At 43.9% G+C, this 20,880-nt stretch overlaps 2 protein-coding genes across 4 annotated transcripts; both read left to right on the top strand.

Moving 5' to 3' along the window:
- Positions 1-73: 73 nt before the first annotated feature.
- Positions 74-12,499, top strand: mvp (major vault protein). The gene is given in 19 exon segments (XM_035524385.1): positions 74-139; positions 1,694-1,730; positions 1,733-1,829; positions 3,287-3,482; positions 3,773-3,899; positions 4,154-4,285; positions 4,585-4,679; positions 4,947-5,183; positions 5,517-5,533; positions 5,535-5,640; positions 6,441-6,638; positions 7,109-7,344; positions 8,032-8,229; positions 8,855-8,999; positions 9,607-9,818; positions 10,170-10,286; positions 10,675-10,801; positions 11,029-11,217; positions 12,050-12,499. Coding segments are annotated over 19 exon segments (2,655 nt in total). The 3' UTR covers positions 12,173-12,499.
- An 842-nt stretch (positions 12,500-13,341) lies between these two features.
- Positions 13,342-20,880, top strand: LOC113569887 (proline-rich transmembrane protein 2). 3 transcript variants are annotated; one of them, XM_026997971.2, is made up of 5 exons: positions 13,342-13,729; positions 15,326-15,680; positions 15,982-16,280; positions 16,582-16,714; positions 17,439-20,880. In XM_026997971.2, exons 2-5 carry the CDS (start codon positions 15,419-15,421, stop codon positions 17,453-17,455), a joined length of 711 nt encoding a protein of 236 aa, XP_026853772.2. In that variant the 5' UTR covers positions 13,342-13,729; positions 15,326-15,418; the 3' UTR covers positions 17,456-20,880. The 3 variants fall into 3 exon arrangements, with proteins under 3 accessions (XP_026853772.2, XP_026853770.2, XP_026853769.2); XM_026997969.2 differs by having other exon boundaries at positions 15,979-16,280; XM_026997968.2 differs by having other exon boundaries at positions 13,364-13,729; positions 15,326-15,698.

Here is a 20,880-nt window from a genome sequence, read left to right as displayed (position 1 = left end):
GGGCACCTACGTAAGAATGCTGGTTATAGACTTCAGTTCAGCATTCAACACCACCATTAAGTTCACTGATGACATGACCGTGGTGGGTCTTATCAACAAGGACAACGAGTCAACATACAGAGAGGAGGTGCGAGAACTGGTGAGCTGCTGTAAAGTCAACAACCTGTATCTGAATGTTGACAAGACAAAAGAAATGGTTATTGACTTCAGGAGAGCAAGGCGAGATCACTCCCCACTTGCCATCAATGGCTCCTCAGTGGAGATCGTCGAACATCAAGTTCCTTGGTGTTCACTTAGCGGAGAACCTCACCTGGACCCTGAACACCAGTTCCATCACCAAGAGAGCCCAGCAATGTCTTTACTTCCTTTGCAAGTTGAGGAAAGCCCATCTCCCATCACCCATCCTCAATACCTTCTATAGAGGTACTGTAGAATGCATCCTGAGCAGCTACATCACTACCTGGTTTTGGAACTGCACCGCCTTTGACCGCAAGACCCTCCAGAGAATGGTGAGAACAGCTGAGAAGATCATTGGAGTCTCTCTTCCTCCATCACGAACATCTACACAACATGCTGCATCCAGAAAGCCACCAACGTTGTGAAAGACTCCACACACCCCTCACACAACCTGTTCTCCCTTTTGCCATCTGGAAGAAGGTGCCGCAGCGTCCGGTCCCGCACCTCCGGACTGTGCAACAGCTTCTTCCCAGAAGCCATTAGACTCCTGAACTCTGGCTAACGCCATTCCCAATTCAGATTCCAAAAATGGGCACTTTTATACATACACACATGCTTATACTCACTCACTCACTCACACACACACACACACACACATTGTTTTGCATTGGACTAGTGCTGAAGTCGAACTTCACACAAATAAAATATGCACTCCTGTTGCAATCTTGCACATTACCCTGCTTGCTGCTAGAGTACTGTACTAAACCATCACTGTACTCTGAACTGCTACCAGTGACTGCAAATGTTCAGTATAGCATGTCACTGACTCCTATGCACAACTCACTTTACATATTCCCAGCACTGTGTACTGCACGAAATAATTGCACTGTCTATTCATTTTGTATTTGTCCTGTCCTGTATTTATTGTTGTTTAATGTTTGACATTTTGCACTATATTGGATTGTTTGCACTTCTGCAGCATGGAGCATTGTCTTATTTTTGCTGTATACTTGTATATAGCTGAAATGACAATAAAAGCCTCTTTGAACTTTTGAACTTTGAACGTGTGGCTGGGGGTGAAGGGTGGAGCATTTATTAGATTGGTTCTGGGTAAGCTGATGAGGTTTGACAGTAACAAAGTTCCAGTTAGCCCTTCAAATCACAGCTTGATTGCACCAGGGACACTCGTATTGAATATTTGTATCTTAAAAAGCAATAAAATTGAGCTACATCTTAGCAACCTTATCAGAAATCTGTTTGAGAGGAGAAGATAAGGGGTTGACTTCTAAGCAGTGAAGGTTCTGCATATCTCCCCCTTAATTGTAGTCACAATGCAATATGGATTTCACCCAGCAAAATGCCTCTACCAGATATAGTTTGAGGATTGCGGTGCAAGAACTTTTACAGTCTTTCTTTGTATTGTGTTCAACAAATTGATATTTCACTTTGACACAATTTTCAACAATTGGCCAAACATATCCCCTCCCCTCCCCTCAGATGCTGTCCACCAGACTAGTGCAGGCTGGGGGAGCAGGCTGACGCGTCTATCATCAGGATCCCCCACACCACTACATCCATGTGCTGGATCAGAATACCAACATTGCCCGTGTGGAGATCGGACCACTCACCTACATCCGCCAGGACAATGAGAGGTAGTCCGCGGGGCATGCCCGCGGACTGCATGTGGTCATCGTGGTGTGCATGCATGCAGAACCCTGACCTTAGTGTCCAGTCAGTTCCTATTTAAAATAATTACTATTTTCAAATGGATAAGGAACAAGCAGGTCCTGGTACATTATTCTAACTGATGAAGTTCATGGTTGCAGTTATTATTTTATTACAATAAAACATGAACTTAGATCAAAGAATTAAGTAGTTTTAATTTCTGAACCTTATAGTGATGCAATGGTGTGTTATATAGGTCAGGAGCAAAGTGTAGGTGTGAGAATGCAGCCAAGCTACATGGTTTTAAGAAGACGTTCTAGCAGTGCTTCCTGTAGACAGCCCATTAAAGTTCAGCTCCTGTATATCCCCTACTAAAGTGTCGTTCTCTTTACAAAACATATGCACTCCACCCTTTCAGCTATGTAAACCTCGCCTTATTATGTTATCAGCTTCATGCGGACTAGCATTTAATAACTTCAGGAGACTTGTGGCAGGGCTCAAAGCTCTAAAAAATGAGGCTAGAGAGAGGGTGAATTGTCCATGTCTGTACCTATCCTTACACTGTGCACAATTATTAGGCATTTGTATTTTGAGGATTCATTCATTATTGAACAGCTACAGTGCTCTCTGTAAATCCCAAATGTTAATAACCTCAAATCTGAATATTTACATTTATGGCATTTAGCAGACACTCTTATCCAGAGCGACTTAGAAAAGTGCTTTGACATTTACTCATAGAATATCCTAGTACAGTACAGTAGGTTAAAGTCCAACATACCAATGAACTAGAATACTGTAGAATACAGGGATCAATGCTAATACCTGGACGTACAAAATACATAAGGTCCATCTTAAACAATGAGTGCAATAAACAAGTGCTAGAGTTTGTTAAACATAATAAACAATACCCTACAATAAGTACTAAATTAGTCAGTCAGTATGGGAGCAGTGTCAGTTGTCCTTTAAATATTCTGCAAATAGATGGGTCTTCAGTCTGCATTTGAAGACTTCAAGGGACTTTGCTGTCCGGACAGCAAGTGGGAGAATATTTAAGAAAGTAAAAGTGAAGTTTTGACTAAGCATTAGGGAGGTATAATTGTGTTTGTGGAATAGCTTGTGGACAATAATTTGTTTTAAGCAGATTGATATTTTGCAAGTGGTTTTGTATCACCTGTAACCGAATCCTTCCTTTCGTGGTCCATAGTTTGCATTGTGTTCTGTTAAACCATGTATATAGTGGCAAGATACTTAGACCAGCAGTGCTTGAACAAATTTTCCCATTTATGTAATACATAATGTATACATCTTTTATATATTATTAGAACTTTAGTCATCTAAAGTCTGACTGATATCTTCTTGTGTCTTAGTGGCTCCTCTGAACTTCTCTCTCTCTCTCTCCCTCCCCCCCTTTCTCTCATTCTCTCCCTCCCTCTTTCCCTCTCAGGGTGCTCTTCCCCCCAAACCGCATGACCATGGTTCCCCCCCGCCATTACTGTGTCATCGTAAACCCGGTCGCCCGTGACGACGAGGGTCGGGTTCAGTTCGACGACGCTGGCCAAGCCAAGCTCCGCCATGCTGACCTGGAGATCCGCCTGACCCAGGACCCGTTCCCGCTCTACCCTGGGGAAGAGATCCAGAAGGTATAGCTAATCTTCTCTCTCACTTCCCCCTCATAAGGCTCTCTAATTCCCGAGAACTGCATTCATTGGTGGTTCCATGTTTTAGACACGTTTTTATCTGTTACAAGCACTGCGGGCTACCTTCAGACTTCTTTGGCTTCTCTCTCCATACCTTCTAATAATTACTCTGCCATTTCCTAATACCTCCCACTGCCTTTCTCTTTGCTCAGAAGGCTATTTTGTATTTTCCTCTCTGTCTCTCTTGCCTGCCCGTCTGTCCCTCTCACTGTGTGTGTCTGTCTTTCTCTCAGGAAGTGACCCCACTGCAGATTGTGTATCCCGACACTGCCCTGCGCCTTCAGGCTCTGCTGGACTTTGAGGAGGAGGAGGGTGCTGAGAAGAGAGTGGCTGGGGATGAGTGGCTGTTTGAGGGACCAGGTGCCTTTGCTCCTTCCACCTGCTCAATTAGCTGTATCTCCTCCCACACACAAGCCGGTGTTCCCTCCTCTCCTTCCTGTATTTCATGAATACACGCGTATCATTCAGATATCAGACTTGCTGCATCCCACCTCCAAAGCTACTGTGCGTGTCTTCACAAGTCTTCTCTTCGTTTAATAGGAATTTCTTATCATGTTGGAGCGACATTATTCCCCTCTGTATGGCTAGCATGGTGTCCTCTAAACCCCCGGCAGGGACGTACATCCCTAGGAAGGAGGTGGCCGTGCTGGAGACCATCAAAGCCACGGTGATCCGCGAGAACCAGGCAATTCGTCTCCGAGCTCGCAAAGAGGGCGTAGACCGCAGTGGCGTGCGCAGAGTAACTGGTTAGACACATGCACACAAAAGCAAAATGATCATTTGTACAGGCATTGTTCCATTTCAAACACTGTCCCATAGCAGTTACGTGCAAACATTCAAATAGCCATTCAGTAGAATGTGTGCATGCGCATGGGAGGGAAGTGGTATAAAGTGGTATTTTAGAACCAGGCTCCAATTGTTCCAAAAGTTCCTTAAATTGTTAGAATGAATTTCATTCTGACAAGCTCAAAGTAGCATTACATTGTGTGTGTGTGTGTGTGTGTGTGTGTGTGTGTGTGTGTGTGTGTGTGTGTGTGCGCACTAGGTGAGGAGTGGCAAGTTCGTAAGGTGGGAGCATACCTGCCTGGAGCAATTGAGGAAGTCATCGACATTGTGAATGCTTTCATCCTCAATGACAAGGTAACTCATCTTTTAATTTATTTCTGCTCTTTCCTTCTACCTCATGTCTTGCTTCTTTTGTTTCTCGCTGTCTTTCTCCCTCCCTCTCCCAGTCTTCCATTTGTCTTTTTCATGCACCTCTTGTGGGCAGCAAGGGATGTACAGTAAACTGGTTTGGTGTTTTAGCCCACAGGTCACACTTATAACACAGAGACAAATGCATTTACACTGCATGTGGAGTGATCCCACTGGTGTGGTCCGGGCCTGACTCCACCCTTGCCTCCGCAGAGCGCGCTACACGTGCGTGCGCTCCGCCCTTTCCGCGACGAAGGAGGGCGGGAGCGTCGCACGGGTGAGGAGTGGTTGGTGACGGTCGCCGACCGCGAAGCGCATGTCCCCTCTGTCGCTGAGGAGGTCATTGGGGTGGTCGACGTGACGACACTGAGCAGTAGGCAGTACTGTGTCATCCTGGACCCGGTGGGGCCGGACGGCAAACCTCAGCTCGGACAGAAGCGGGTGGTGAAGGTGCTCTCCCTACTCTTCCTCATGGCAACTGAATGCTCAGCAGGCAGTCTAAAGTGTGATAAGGGTGCGGAGAAACATACTAATGTTATAAATGGCTGCCATTTACAGACTCTTCAGTGCAATTAAATTATTCTTATACCAGTTCTTCAGATATTCAAACATTTTTGCCAAACTGCTATGATATTGTGATTGTAGATAATTGTAAATGTGTAACTGACCCTTATTTTTCGCAAAGCTAAGCTATTGCAGGACTGTGTTGTTTAGAGCAAATAAATTCTTCATTCCTCCCTGTCTCTCTCTCTCTCTCTCTCTCTCTCTCTTTCTCTCTCTCAGGGGGAGCGGTCATTCTTCTGAGGCTGGCGAGCATTTGGAGCAGGGCATTCAGGATGTGTATGTGCTGTCCGAGGATGAGGGTCTGGTCCTGCGTGCTGTGGAGGCCTTCACCGACACAGAGGCGGTGAGACAGGTCAAGAGACAGACAGGCACAGAGGTGTCAGGCATAGTTAGCAGCCGAAAAGACAGAACAGGTCAGGCTTTCTGTGGGAGAACCATCAGCAGATAAGCAGCAGGTGTCCAACAGAACTTCAGCTTTCTGTCCGTGCTTCACTACTTGTTCAGCCAGAATCATATCTGCATGTGTGCCAAACTCTGTCCTCCCCAGCAAACATACACCACACACCCTTCTGAAACATGCACCATCATTTACCTTGCCAGGTGCATAAAAAAAGTTCATAGTCCAAACATACTGCAAAAACAGTAGTCATGAAGCTCCACCTCCTCTTCCGCAGTGAGAAGAGATTGTCAGACGCACTCAAACTACAAAGAACGTGGGCTGTTTGATCGCCTCTCAGTCTTCCTACGTAGACATGCTCTGTGCTTAAGGGGCCTAATAGTGATTGAGCATTTTAAAATAAAGGGGAGATTTAGGAGATTGATTAAGTGTCTTTGTCTCTGATTTCTCCATGGCCTGATTCTTTAACTCCTCCTCTTTGTCTCCCTTCCCCTTATCTGAATAATTTCACCCTCCTCCTCTATTAATTTTTTAATTCTTTTTGCTTTGGAATTTTGATACCTTTTTTAATCGTGTTTTTCACATTGCTTTCCTCACACGCCTCCATGCACATGCACATACTTGCACATGCTCAGTGTGTTATTCACACATGTCGGAGTCCTTCCCCACCCATCCCTGTCCTCTGCCGTTGCTCCCCATCCCTCTTTCTCCGTCTCACCCCCTCTCTTGCCCTCTCTCCCCATCAGCAAGAGGAGGAAGAGAGGGAGGAGGAGGAGGTACGCGCCAAAAAGGCCCGCGTCCAGCGTCGGCCTGGCGACCGCTGGATGTTGCGTGGCCCCATCGAGTATGTCCCGCCTGTCACTGTTGAGGTCCTTCTGCAGCGGAACAGCATCCCGTTGGACGAGAACGAGGGTATCTACGTGCGCGACATCAAGACCGGGAAGGTGTGCCACAGGCCAGCTCATGTTGTGTGGGTGGGAGGCGGAGCTTGAACTATGTGGGTGGAGGTGGGTATTGAGCTGGGTCTTTTTGGGTGGGTCCTTGGTAGGGGGATTTTTACAGGTATCTCTAAATGATCTCACAGCCCTCCGTCACAATGGAAATGTTTGCCGACTGAGCGTTTGAGAAATGAGCACTTGTGAAATGTTTAGAAAAGAGTGTCTCCACCCTTCTTTTAAAAAGTACTGGGCTTGACCACATTAAATAGTGGGTGGGTGATTGATGACTGCTATACTGGTTGCTTTACCTGCTTGATGAAGCATGTCAAAGAGGTGAAGAAACATTTGAAAGTTTGTAAGCCTCCAAACAACTTAATCTCCAAAAAGCAACACCCTAAAGACAGGCTTAAAATAGACTGAGGTATTCTGCCTGATCCTTGGTTCTCTCGGTTTGGTTGATCTGTCCCGTGGTGCAGGTGCGGGCAGTGATTGGTCAGACCTACATGCTGACCCATGATGAGGAGCTGTGGGAGAAAGAGTTGCCTGTCAACGTGGAGGTGCTACTGGGCAGCACACGTGATCCGCTGGCTGGTCGATCTGAGCGCAATCAGGATGATACCGGCGAACCAAGGGACAAAACCAGAGTGGTGTCCTTCCGCGTGCCCCATAATGCTGCTGTGCAGGTGTACGACTACAGAGAGAAGAAAGCCAGGTAATGACACACCCCTGTCAAACCCTCTCCTCACTCACTCTTATGGGAAGTTGTCCTTCTAACACCCATAGTATATATACACACGCACAGGTTGGGGACACCCCACAGGGCTAGCCTGCACTTTCTGCAGTAGGGGAGTGCTGACTTTTTTGCAAGTAATCAGGATTTTCTTTTACCTGTGCTTTTCTACTATTCCACACCTGAATGCTTAGTAAGTGCTTATTTTAACCTAACGCTGTTTGCTGTGTTCCACAATGGATGAGTACATGTTGGCTTTGTGTAAGCCTAGTCAGACTGCTTTGCACCTTGAACAGGAATGCCCCACAAAGAAGTCTTTAAAAATCCACTTTTACACATGCACAATGAATACTCCTGTCTCCTGAACATTGTACCTGAATTACAAACAGTGGCTAGGATTAACACAATGACCAGCCACACACTGAGGCAAACACAGGGATTAAGTACATGGGCTGATGAGAACTAAACAGGACACAGGTGAAACTCATGAGGGGAGGGGAAAATGAAACTAAGGAACAGAACCACAGCAAGGAAGTAAAGCAAATCATAGGCATAAAACATGGTAACCATGACAATACGATGCTAGGGAGTGGCCAATCTTGACACCATAACTAAACTGTTTAAGTCTTTTAAAGTAAAAACTTTAAAATAGCTCTCTCTCCCTGTCAGAGTGGTGTTTGGGCCAGATTTGGTGATGCTGGGTCCAGATGAGCAGTTCACCGTACTCTCCCTGTCTGGCGACAAGCCCAAACGCGCCAATGTCATCAAAGCCATCTGCCTGCTGCTTGGCCCTGACTTCTGCACTGACATCATCACCATAGAAACTGCCGACCATGCCCGTCTGCAGCTCCAGCTCTCCTACAACTGGTAGGTGTGTGTGTGTGTGTGTGTGTGTGTGTGTGTGTGTGTGTGTGTGTGTGTGTGTGTGTGTGTGTGTGTGTGTGTGTGTGTGTGTGTGTGTGTGTGTGTGTGTGTGTGTGTGTGCAAGTTAAAATTCTGCTTAGCAGTGCAATAAAAATCCTGCATAGCCAGCAGTGCCCTTAAGCTGAATGTGCCTGGTGACATTTGCTCTTATGACATCTGTGAAAGAGAGTCTTTATTCAGACATTACTGCAGAAGTCTCTGGAGACACATGGCAGACGTGGCCATACATTAGTGTGGTAATTTGTTGTCTCTCCTGTTTCAAATGGTCACGTGGCCACAAAGCCTTGCCCATCCTGTTTAGCAGCGCGGCAGTGTCCCTCAGGCTCCATTTTGGGTTTCTGTCTGTGGCTATAGTTTATCTCCCTCTCTCCTGCTCATGTTTTCAGATGGACCAAGCCATTCCCTTATAGCTGGCATGAATGTCAAATGTCATGTGTTCCCTGATTTAAAATAACTTCCATTTAAATTAGATCAAACAGGCTTAAAATTATTCTATTAAGGCAAATGAGGGCGCAAGGGGATGTGTACTGTCCAATTAAAAGCCTTCTTCCCACTGCCCCTCCCCCAGGCACTTTGACATAAAGAGCCGCACAGATCCGGCACAAGCCGCCACCCTGTTCTCCGTGCCTGACTTCGTGGGCGACGCCTGCAAGGCCATCGCCTCCAGAATCAGGGGAGCTGTGGCCTCTGTGCAGTTCGACGACTTCCACAAGGTGCATAAGCCTGGCGTGGACGCGGCTCCACCTCTGACACAGCACTTCCCCTTGGCTTGGTCAAAGGCCAAGATGTCCCTCACATGGTGCCTGATACTCACGCCTGTTTAAAATTTGAAAACAATGCAAATAGCATCTGACCACTCGAGAGGTTGTGTGTAGATTGTGTTGTGTGTGTGTGTATATATGCATCAGTTATACATTATTAATAAATGTTTATATAAACAGTATTTATATGTGCAATATAAGTGTATATTAAAAGCATCCAAATAATTATTACCCTTTGGTTAAAACCAGGTTTGTCATGAAAGAGGCTAATAAAAAATGCTATAACATGCACAGGCTGTAAACCAACAGAATACAATATGGCTGCCATAATTGATTGTAATAAAATGTAATATTATTTAATGCTGTTAAAGGGTAGGTATGCCTAATGAAGAACTGTCCACTCAGTGTAATGGAAAGATGTTGTGTTTTTAATTTGGAGACTTGAGCACAAGCAGTTTCCTCACTTGTTCATAGTAATACCAATTGTAAAGTCTCAGGAAGCCCCTGTGTGTGGTTGCTCATGTGCTGCTCACTGGTCGCCCTGCTGTTCCCTCTGCAGAACTCGAACCGGATCATCTGCTCGGCCGTGTTTGGCTTCGACGAGAAGCTGGCGGTGCGTTCCAGTCTGCGGTTTGGCCAGAACGGCCTGGTGATCAGCAGCGTGGACATCCAGTCGGTGGAGCCCGTGGACCAGCGCACGCGTGACGCCCTGCAGAAGAGTGTGCAGCTCGCCATTGAGATCACCACCAACTCGCAGGAGGCCGCTGCTCGGTCAGGACTCCGCCTCCTCTCCCACCTCCTCTCCCACCTCCTCACCCACCTCCTCACCCTGCCTCTGCTGGCTTTCAGGTTTTGCTGAGCCAGTTTCTCTGTTCCTGCTCTTTTTTTTTGGGTCCACATTTAAGAGGTGCTTCTTCCTTCTGTGTGGTGATTAACCTTCTATTCACTTTTTGTTCTTGATTTTTTTTTTTTTTTTAACTCATGATGAGTCCATTTGATCACATACATGGCTTCTGTCTCTAACTCTCTCTCTCTCTCTTTCTCTCGTACGCTCTCTGTCTCTCTTTCTAATGACCTTTTCTCTCTCACTCACACTGTCTTGCTCTCTAATCTCTTTCGCAGACACGAGGCGGAGCGTCTGGAGCAGGAAGCACGTGGCCGGCTGGAGAGGCAGCGGATCAGTGACCAGGCGGAGGCTGAGAAGACCAGGAAAGAGCTACTGGAACTGGAGGCTCTCAGGTGAAGGCGCTCTGCTGTGCTCCATGGCTCCCGAGTGCACCCAGGCAGTTCAACCTGACAGAGCTAAGGAGAACTGGGATGATTTTTTGCAGGGCAGCCACTGATGGTCAGGTGCACCTGTGTTCATCTGCATGGAAACATGTAATTTGCAAAACTAATCCAAAACCTACATGCAAATTCGGGATTGGAAAAAATAAAAGCAGTATAGAGGTGAAAACATGGGTAACTTATGTAAATCATAAAATTAATGTAAATATATACGCATTAATAAAGTATGCCTTTTCTTAAAATGGATTCTTGTAGCCCAGTCCACCTCCTGTGGCTAGAGTCCTAGAGCTAGTTGCTTGCTGTGCTAGCTGTGTGCGTGCGCGCATGTGTGTGTGTGCAGCGCTACGGTGGAGAGCACAGGAGCAGCAAAGGCTGAGGCTCAGTCCAGAGCAGAGGCAGCACGCATCCAGGGAGAGGCAGCAGTCAGCGAGGCCAAGCTCAAAGCCGAAGCTCAGAAAATAGAGGCGGTATGTCAGTCTGTGCTTTCTCATGTCTCATTCTTTGCCATTCCTCCCACTATCCCCCCCCACCCCACCCCCACCCCCCATTTTCCCTCTTTCTCACACAGTGTTCGTAAGCCTTAAACAATTTAAAATAGTAGACGGTACTGTGCACCATCCTCCATAACCTTCCTACGGACTTTTAAGACGCAGCTTCATCGGTGTGTCTTCTGTCCACCCCCCACCCCCTGCAGGAGGCGGAGTTGGCACGTCTGGCCAAAGCACGGGAGCAGGAGCTCAGCTATAAGAAGATGATGGACTCTTTAGAGATTGAGAAGCAACAAAAGCTGGCAGACATTGAGAGCCACCGCTTCAAGCAGCTGGTGGAGTCTATCGGCAGCGACACGCTGACGGAGATGGCCAGAGCTGGACCGGAGCTGCAGGTACACCTTCCTACCCAACCCTGCACGCTGACCTCCACCCATTCAGTTAGAACCTCCACAGGCTCTGAGGGGGATTTCAAACAACAGGGCTTGCCTGTGATGTGGTCTGACTCTAGCTGTAGCCTAGTTTGGTTTTAGTCAGGTGTATTCTTTTACTGGTTACAAACTGTCTTAAAGATGTGCTTATATTTGGCCTTTTTGTGTGTGTGTTACATGCCTTGAGTAATTTTAATATACGGGCTGTCAGGGCAGAGTTGCCATGTTTTATACCTCGGGGGCTTTTCAATTCATTCTAAATTTCCTATAAATTATTACTCAAGTTAGTAAGTAATGACACTGGGCGGTCTCACTGGTATGGTATGGTGTGGTGTGGTATGGTATGGTGTGGTATGCTCAGATGTAGTCACTGTCACTGGTGGGCAGAGTAAACAGTGATGCATCTCAGCACACAACACAAGCGAACTGTCCCACCTGAGCTGGAACCACTAAAAATATATGCTCACAGATCCTTGATCATAGTAAGCTGAACATAAAATGCATTATGGGGCTCAGAAGTTAAGGTCCTGGACTAGTAATAAGAAGGTGGCCAGTTCAAGCCCAACGATCACTAAGTTACCACTGTTACACCTCTAACCAAAAAGGCCCTTAAACTTTCAATTGCTCAATTGTACTTGGTCACAATTGTAAGTCACTTTGGATAAAAGTGTCTGCTAAATGCCATAAATGTAAAATAAAAGCACTTTTCAGATGTATTATTATTAATAATAATAGTCTTAATATTGTTGTTTGTTTGAATTAATCACATAAATCTGTGGTCCCCACTCCCCTACAGGTGAAACTGCTGCAAGCTCTGGGTCTTAAGTCAACTCTGATCACAGACGGCTCTTCCCCCATCAATCTGTTCACTACCGCTAATGGGCTGCTGGGGGCGATGAAGGCCAGTGAGAAAGAGTAAAGGAGCTAAGAAACCAAGAAAAGAAGAAAGATTACGGAAATTATCAGATGTGCCTCAGTATGACCACATATGCTGTGTTTAGCTAGGTGCAAGTCTTGATCTGGTTCATCTCTGTAGTAAAATCTTGTTCCATTGCCTTAACCTGACAAATAGTCGCTTAAGGCCCTCTAGTGTTCAGGTTTCAGGTATCTCACATCCACTCCGAATTTAGACTAATCTGACTACATCAAAATGACTTGCACCCAGCACTTTTTATACATGCAATGAACCCCAAATATAACTTCCTTTTCCATTTTTCAGCAATAAAAATTAAGCTGCATGTTAAAATGTTGCTTTGAACTTATTACCGTTGGCCACCTGCTGACGTAGCCGCTGTTTCTAGGATCTACAAACCACACATGCAATGTTTTCTCGTAAGACTTAGTCCATATGAAGATAAGCAGTCTTGTAAGGCTCTGTGTAAAGTTGTCAGATGTTCTCAGTAGGAGACCTACTGCGCGGTTGCAGGTTTCAAATGTTGCAAAAGCAGCAGGTGTGTGGTTCACGTCATCGATCATGCGAATGACCCCTCCAGTCAGGTACATTTTAAAAAAATAAAAATAAAAAACGGTTTGGTTTTTTTTATGGCGCTTTGCTCATTCCAAGATTAAAAACAAGGCTTGCTTTGCTTAAAGACGCCGCATTTTAAAATAGCCCTATTTCAAAAACTGGGAATACTCAACAATCAATTTTTCTATCCTGCAAGAGCTAGGTACCTTTTTGGCTTTAGCTTGCACTTTCATTTATTTCATAATGACTCAGGCAGAATTCAGCCCCACTGTGGATCCAGGCAATTTACCGGCTTAGACAGAATAAATAACCTCGTATGCGCATGCAAATTATATTCTAAACTGCCCTACGAGTTTATCCAAGGTAATGCGTATCGTGGGAAATGGGTCACAACCGAGCTCCGAATAACAAAACGCATCGCCCTGCCTGGATAAACCCGCCAGCACTGCGCAGTAGGAGTTATGAATGTTCTCAAAGCCTTTATCTTAGTATCCACGGCATCTAAACAGTAATTCCTCTGATAAAATAAACGTAGATTTACATAATTTAAATAGTATTGTCGGTGTATGTTATTACACTTATTCGGATTTATGCTTGCTCACTCAGCAGATTGTGGGGAAATGGAAAGTGGCGAGAGCCTTGACGCAAGCGACGCCTGAACTGTGAAAGGAGTTGTCATAGCAAGCACACTCCCTCATTCCGGGCTCACGACCACCACTCCCCCTTCTCATCCCACCCCACCCTCACCCAAACACCACACATACACACACAAACACACACGGCTCGCACAGCGCAGTAAGAGGACTGCTGGGGTGGACCGAGAAGCTCAAATGCAGTAGTCTCTCACATTTTCTAACCGTCAATGAAAATTTATCTTCATTAAATTTAGAATTAATTGTTAATCAATAACGTATCAACCTCTTTGGACTTAACTATCTTGTACCAGTATGTTTTATTCAACATGATAATGATTATCGGAATATTTTTTCTTGTCTCGCTGTAGAAAAGGTGGGTGCACTTCGTGTCTGCATGCTGCCTAATTCTGCTCTGTTTGCGCATTGTGCTGTTCAGGACAGAGTAGCAAACGTGTAGCCTAATGTGGGTGTGTCACTCTTTTTACCGCTTGGAGCGCCTGCGTGTCTGCCATTGTAAACTATTCCCAAGTGTATGCTGTTGTATGCTATTATTCCCACTAAAATACAGCCTAAAACGCACAGGAGAGATGATTGCACTGATGTGGCCGTCTCTTCACGTAGCACATAACAATATGAGTCATGGAGATAGGAGAATACATAAAGTTCAAATAAATCACTGATATGAAACAGTTTAAGAATACCTGGCACTGTGTAGACTTTTTGCCATTTTTCACTTTTAGTGTTTGCTTATTGATCTTGTCTGTATATAAGTGGCTTTGGCCACATGGCTTGTATCCATTTCATCCAGAAATGATGGTTGCATTGGGTGTGTCCTCTGATCCCCCCCACCCCCACCCCCATCTCTCGTTCTTTTGAACAAATGCAATGAAAAATTAGTGATATTCTTGGGCAAGTCGTACACAATACAGAATCTGCACCCATTTACACTCTTTCAGACAACGCTCGCTTCTCTCTACTAACCTAACTGTATATCTGTCGGTTGAGGAAAAGCTGGGGGTAGGTGGAGTGAAGTTGCTGTAATTTCAGAGACATGGTGCATATAGTGTCTTGTGCCAGTGGCTGGGCTGTAGTGCAATAGATTTCACCAAAAGCTTTGTCACATGAAATCTAGTGGAAACATAAAGAACCATTGGTAATTTAAGCAGTGAACCAACCAAGAACTGCACAATAAAAAATCAATGTGTAATTCAGCGATGATGATGATATATTCAAGTGTGTGTGTGTGTGTGTGTGTGTGTATATATATATATATATATATATATATATATAGAGAGAGAGAGAGAGAGAGAGAGAGAGAGCACAAGTGAGCAATGAGAGAGAGAGAGAGAGAGAGAGAGCGCAAGCAAGCAATGAGAGGATGGGAAGAGGACACAGCTAGCTATCTCATATCCACTGGACTCCTTGTTTGTCTTTCATCTATAATTAGGTTTCTTTTCTCTGCATATTGTAATGCAGGTAGGTATACAGTTCTGACTACAATGTCAGAGGATGCAAAAGGCAAACAGTAAATTATACAGAGCCACAGTAGAGTCCCCTTCTCTAAAGTTTGACTCTTCAGTAAGCTCGCTGGTGCACAGCTTCACAGTTAGGAATTGTTGGAACAGCATTAAAGACACTTCAGTACTACCTCTAAGTGCATTGCTATTGACTGTATTAAATATAGCCCACATAGTCTGTTTTAATTGTTTTAACCCATTATTGAGACCTTCATTCCCATTCTGTGTACTGTGTAGTCTATTTTAAGAGTTGCTATACATTCTATATCTCATATATATGAGAACAAAATCAGTTGTTGAGGCTAAATGTTCTACAGTTGTAAAATATTCTCAACGCTCCTCTTGCTAGACCTTCTTTTTAAGAATTCCCATGCAAATTAGAATTTAAACATAAAAAATATTGCATCAATTTGACAGACATTAATGACATTGTTATTTTAATTCTTTTCCAGTTATTTCATACATAACCACTCTACCTCAAAAGAAACAGTATCATAAAGTAAATTGAAGAAAATTGGACCTCACTGAAATTCTGCATTATCAAGATGGCTCTGAACTCAGATGCCAGTGCACCTAAAACTGCCCAGAATGTAGGGGAGGAGGAAGAGCAGCAACAGACAGAACAAGGAACCAATCAGCAACCAAATGGCGATGCTGGTCACACCCCAATCTCCTCTCAGCCAGTGAAGATTGAGCCGCAAGATCCAACTTCTGTTTCAGAGTCTGCTCCTGGCCCAGAAACCTCCCCCAAGTCGGATGAACCACCCAAAGTCCACCTCACAGTCATCAACGAAAAGATGGAAACAAGTAAACAGACTCTTGAAAGTAAAATACAATGTTTAAGCTAAACATCTCTGTCGTTCTTCTTTACCGCGAGTGTAATGTTATTGATAGCCTAGTCCTGCTGCCATGTAATTAACACCTCAGTCACACCGTAAACTGTAAAACCCCACATTTCCATGTATTTTTTTCAGTCACCCCAACCTATAAAAATGATTTGATGTCTCCCTTTTTCACTCACTTACTCGCTCTCGTAACCTCCTTCTTTCTTTAACCATTGCTTTTCTTGTACTGTATCCACCTTCTCTCCCCTTCACTCCCTGAGTAGGTAATGGAGTCTGCCCTACCACTACGGATGTCTCTCCTCCTGCCTCTTCCCGCACCTCCCCACCTCGTCATGCCAAGCCTGGCCATGCCCACATCAATGGGCATGCCCGGCTGGGCAGTCGCTCGGAGTCGTTGAGCCATGCTGGCTCGCCTCGCCCATCACTCACACGCCAGCCTAGTGCTGCCACCGAAGCGGCAGCAGACGGCTCCAAGCCCAACGATTATCTCATTCTGGCTATACTCAGCTGCTTCTGCCCCCTCTGGCCCATAAACATCGTCGGCCTGACCTTCTCTGTTATGGTGTGTGTTATGTTTCAAAGGAGAGGGTGTTGGACTGGTCTTCATGATCAATTTTTTAACAAGCAAGCAGGGGTAGTGATTTCAATAAGCATGTACCATAGCTAGAATGTTATCTAAATTAATGTGCAGTTTGTTGGTGCACTCAGAATATTAAGCCCGCTTTGTTCCAAATCAAATTACACACTTAATGCCTTCCATCATTTCCTCCTTCATCTGCTTACTGATACTGTTGTTTCTCATGTTTTTGTCTTCCATCATCTTGCCTTTCCTGGGCTCTTTTTCTGGCCACGCCTTCCCTCAGTCTCGGTACAGTCTGCAACAGGGGAACGTGGATGGGGCACGCCATCTGGGCCGCAATGCTAAGGTCCTGTCAATCGTCTCCCTTGTGGGTGGAGTTCTCATCATTACTGCCGCTATTGTCATCAATTGGGGACGTAAGTTCCACCTGATTTCAGAATACATTGGAAATGAATGTGTGACAGGTGGTTTTATGGGGGTCACATAGGGCCACTTGATAGTTTAGTTCCACCTTTGTATTCATGATTTATGTGACTGTAGAGTGTGTAATTGTTTGTGTTAAGAGCACTTAAGTAGGACATATGCTTACCTTGTTTATGAAAAGGTCATTGCATGTGATAACTTCAATGTACAGTCTGCACAATGCTAATTGGTGGGTACAAGCTTCTTTCATATTAGAATTAGTGTGACTACACTTTGTTTATTTTTCATAAGTGGAAATTAGTGTTTATTATTATTATTATTATTATTATTATTATTATTATTATATTTTGGCTAAATTATTCTATTAAGTGTTATTATCCTGGCATGGCTAGCTGTGGGTGCCTGAACATCTTTTTTTTGCCACATCTTTTTTTGATACACTAAAAAAATACTTGATTAGTATTTGAGGTATTACGTAAGCCATTAGGTTGTTGTATAGGGTTTGTTAGCTTTTTTGTATTTAATGTCTTCTGTTTGGAAAGGTACTCTACATCTAGTCCTTTCTGTGCATTTTTATTTGTGCATATTCATTGGCTTTGTGTGTGTGTGTGTGTGTGTGTGTGTGTGTGTGTGTGTGTGTGTATGTGTGTGTGTGTGTGTGTGTGTGTGTATACGTGTGTGTACTGTATCTAACAGACCTCTTTCCATCTGTTTCAGCTATATTAAAATCTTGAGGGTTGCCATGACAATGAGGGCTGAGGAGGAGTCTCTGAACAACCAACCAATCCATGATGCCCATCATCCTCTCATCCTTCCAGATATTTCTGAAGCACCTGGAGCTTTTTTCCGTTCTTTTCTACTCTTTGTCGAGACTCTTAGGCTAAACACTCCATTTCCACCTATAGAAACAAAACAATGTAGACCTCCCCAACACTATAAATGCAGGTATAATGACTGAAGCCAGCAAAACAGCAGTGCACATGTTTGTTTTTTTTCTCAACAAAAAGGACTGATCTTTCTAAATGATGTCAGAAAGGAAGCTTTCAGTGTGATCTTATTTCCTGTTTCCAGTCAGTTGTGGGTTTGTATGGGGGAGGAGCTGAAAAGAACAAATGAATTTGAAGCAGGTGATTTGTTTAGAGAACACATAGATGACCTGTCCCTCCACTACCAAGTTTATATATTTTCTGAGTAATTGCATGAGTTTCACACATAAAAAAGTCATAGAGAAATTAATTGAACAGCTGAGATTAAGTCAAAGGCAGATTGGAGTGAAGGCAGGCAATGTGGACTGCTGCAATTACTAACCAATGAAACAATAAACAGGTTACTGGAAAGCAGATTTCTATAAACATATGTCAGCCTGTGTTTTAAATGAGAAAGTGAGACTATTACACATGGTAAAAGTCCCAAAGGAGCCATTTCTTTGAAAGAATCGACCGTAGACACTGCTACAATATATCTCTCTCCCCCTGGTTGTCTCTTTTACTGTCTATGTCTATCCATCTGTCCAACTACCTTGCTATTTACCCCTTCTTTGCTTACCTCTTTGTTTACTAGTCTTTGGCGCATGAAGATTCAAACACAGTGCTCATGTGAGGAGAAAAACAACAAGAGAGAGATGCAGGTGATCCTCATTGGCTGAGAGGCTCACTAAAGCACACTGGAGGCTTGAGTAGTGTGGAGTTGGGTGGTGGGGGCGGGGCACGGGACCAAGCTGTGCTGCAGTCTTTTGTTTCCCACAGATGGAAAGATGAGGGAGGAGAGAAGGGAGGGAGGAGGTGGAGAGGGAGGTGGCCAACTGCTGAATAGATACTCCAGACATGGAGAGGTGGAAGGAATGCAGTGTTGCAAAGAAGGATGTAAAAAAGGATAACGTACTGTGTGTACATGTGTGTATGTGTAAAAGGGGGAGCTATGCCTCCTTTCCTCCTTCTGTATTCTCCAGTGCAGGCCATATCTATGTAATGGCGAATTAGTGCTATCTGTTAGTATGTAGCCGTTTTTTGCAGTTTGGCCGGACGCTGTATAGTGTATACCTTAATGTTTACAACAAAACTGGAAACCAGTATTAGCCTGTACAATCAGACACCAGATCAGGACCTTTCAGTATGGAGAATCATCACATTTATGTGATGGAGTCATTTCATTTCACCCAACAGAGTGATTCAGTTTTGTTTAGATAGCTTTGCCAAAACAAAAACTGTGCCAAATGTTTGAATGACAGCTTTTGGCTTAGAAGGTGTTTATGTTTGTATGCAGTAAGCTGAGACAGGGAATTAGAGTGTGCGATGTAGGAGGTAAGCATTTACTGATAGTACCGTGGGCTTTATTCTGAAATATCCCAATCCCCAAGTTTTCACAGAATCACTTCTTACATATATATCCTATTGTGTGTAAGTCATGTGGGAGGTCTAAATTTGCATTCTGGATGAACATTTCCCTCTTAGCCTTGAGCAAACCAATTCCTCATGGAAACATTCAAAACTTGTGAAAATACTCTCTATAGAAGCATACATTCTCTTACATGGTTGATGTTTACAGTATGATGACTTTGGAAAAGGAGATGATGGGTTATTCATTGAAATTGGATATACTCAGTTTTGGGGAAGGTGAAACCTCCTTTAGTAGCACTTTGTAAATATGTGAAAGTGAAGAAATCCATTTGATATGACAAAGTTTACAGGATTGTTAAACACCCTGACCCACATTGGTGGGTCCAGTGTTATCTGGGTTATATTAGTGACTAGAGAGGCTATATGCATTTTGTGTTTTAAAGCTGCACAAATGAGGTGTTGTTAAAGGGCAAAATGACGCTATAATAAGCACTTCAAAATCAATGTTTCATCTTATCCTTTCACAGTCAATTAACTGGATCTGAGCCTGGACTTGAATGAGATGTCCAGTCAGGTGCACACTAATTATGATGCCCATTTACTTATTAGCACAATTTTTACTAATCCTTTTCTTAATATAACTTAATATAACAAAAACCTGAAATGTGCAAAATTGACTGTATGTGGCGGCCACATAATTGAATATTCAGACGCAGAAGGTTCTGAAGCACAGGTTGATAGAAGTTACCCTGCTGGGTTCATCTAAGACCACCTCTGCGCCTTCCAGATACAAGTGTTATTAAAACCTTGAGAAATTATATGTTCTTTTAGTTTAATTTTTCTGCATTTTGACCACTTCCTTTTCTTTCCCAAAACATAAGTAACTTGTAGCATGCTTTATTATGATTATTATTTTAGACATGGTCTGCGGACCAGTGGAAAAATCTTGGCTTGGTTTCTGTTCTTGAAATGCTCTAATTGGTTAAAGATATTTACTCTGTCTGCACTGCTAGCTCTCCACCTGTATATAGCTATGTACATATGTGTATGTATAACTTTGTACTGCTGCCTCTGCGTTACTCTTTGATGAATATTAGTAATGCAAATTCTTGACTGTTACCACTGCATAGCTTTCACAAATTTCACAAAAAGTATTGTTTTACATGTATTTTTATGGTTATGTGTTTTAGAGTTATGCTTCTGAGTTCAAAATACACATATTCAACACAGCTTTTAAAATCTACTTTTCGCTGTGATTGCTTTATTGGTATATTTCTGAGGTCTGAACTTTGACCTCACATGTTTACACACTTTATTACTGAATCCACATGCTGCTCAGTGACATTGCTGAAAGAGGAACCGTCTAACATTTTGGCAACACCAGCAGAGTTCTAATCTCTGAGGTTCATTCGGTTCCACAACTTGTCTTAGTAAGTCCATTTCTTCGTTGCCTTTTTTAGGCACATCGTAAAAGCACTCTCTCTTTGCCATTTGCTTCTGCTCCTCTTGTTCAGTGAATATGACTTTTCTTCATTTCATAATTTCACCCTTATGTTGGCTGAGCCACCAGTGGTAGAGGTTGGTGTTTTTTTTCTCTATGAACTTAATGTTTGTGGCATACTGCTAGACCCTGTTGCTCCTATAATCCTGACTTTGTGCAGACTTGCCTGTGCATGCCTTAATGGACTGCTTTGAGCCAACAATGTGACGTACATACTATGTAAGTCTAATCGTTTGATAGAGCTCTCTGTATTGACCTTCTTTCAGTACTGGACTGATATTGATAATGAGCTTTGTGAATAAATTCTTCCTCATCAAAGACA

Source organism: Electrophorus electricus, chromosome 1 (genome assembly GCF_013358815.1).
Source record: "Electrophorus electricus isolate fEleEle1 chromosome 1, fEleEle1.pri, whole genome shotgun sequence".
Classification (NCBI taxonomy): Eukaryota; Metazoa; Chordata; class Actinopteri; order Gymnotiformes; family Gymnotidae; genus Electrophorus; species Electrophorus electricus.
The sequence above is the reverse complement of the archived record's forward strand: the minus strand, read 5'-3'. Positions and strand labels throughout refer to the sequence as shown.

Excerpts from the sequence above, each read along its gene's own strand:
- LOC113569887 (XM_026997968.2), top strand. The coding sequence starts at position 15,419 with ATGGCTCTGAACTCAGATGCCAGTGCACCTAAAACTGCCCAGAATGTA. Across the intron at positions 15,699-15,981 it reads AAGTAAACAGACTCTTGAAA|GTAATGGAGTCTGCCCTACC; the intron begins GTAAAATACAAT and ends CTCCCTGAGTAG. Across the intron at positions 16,281-16,581 it reads GCCTGACCTTCTCTGTTATG|TCTCGGTACAGTCTGCAACA; the intron begins GTGTGTGTTATG and ends GCCTTCCCTCAG.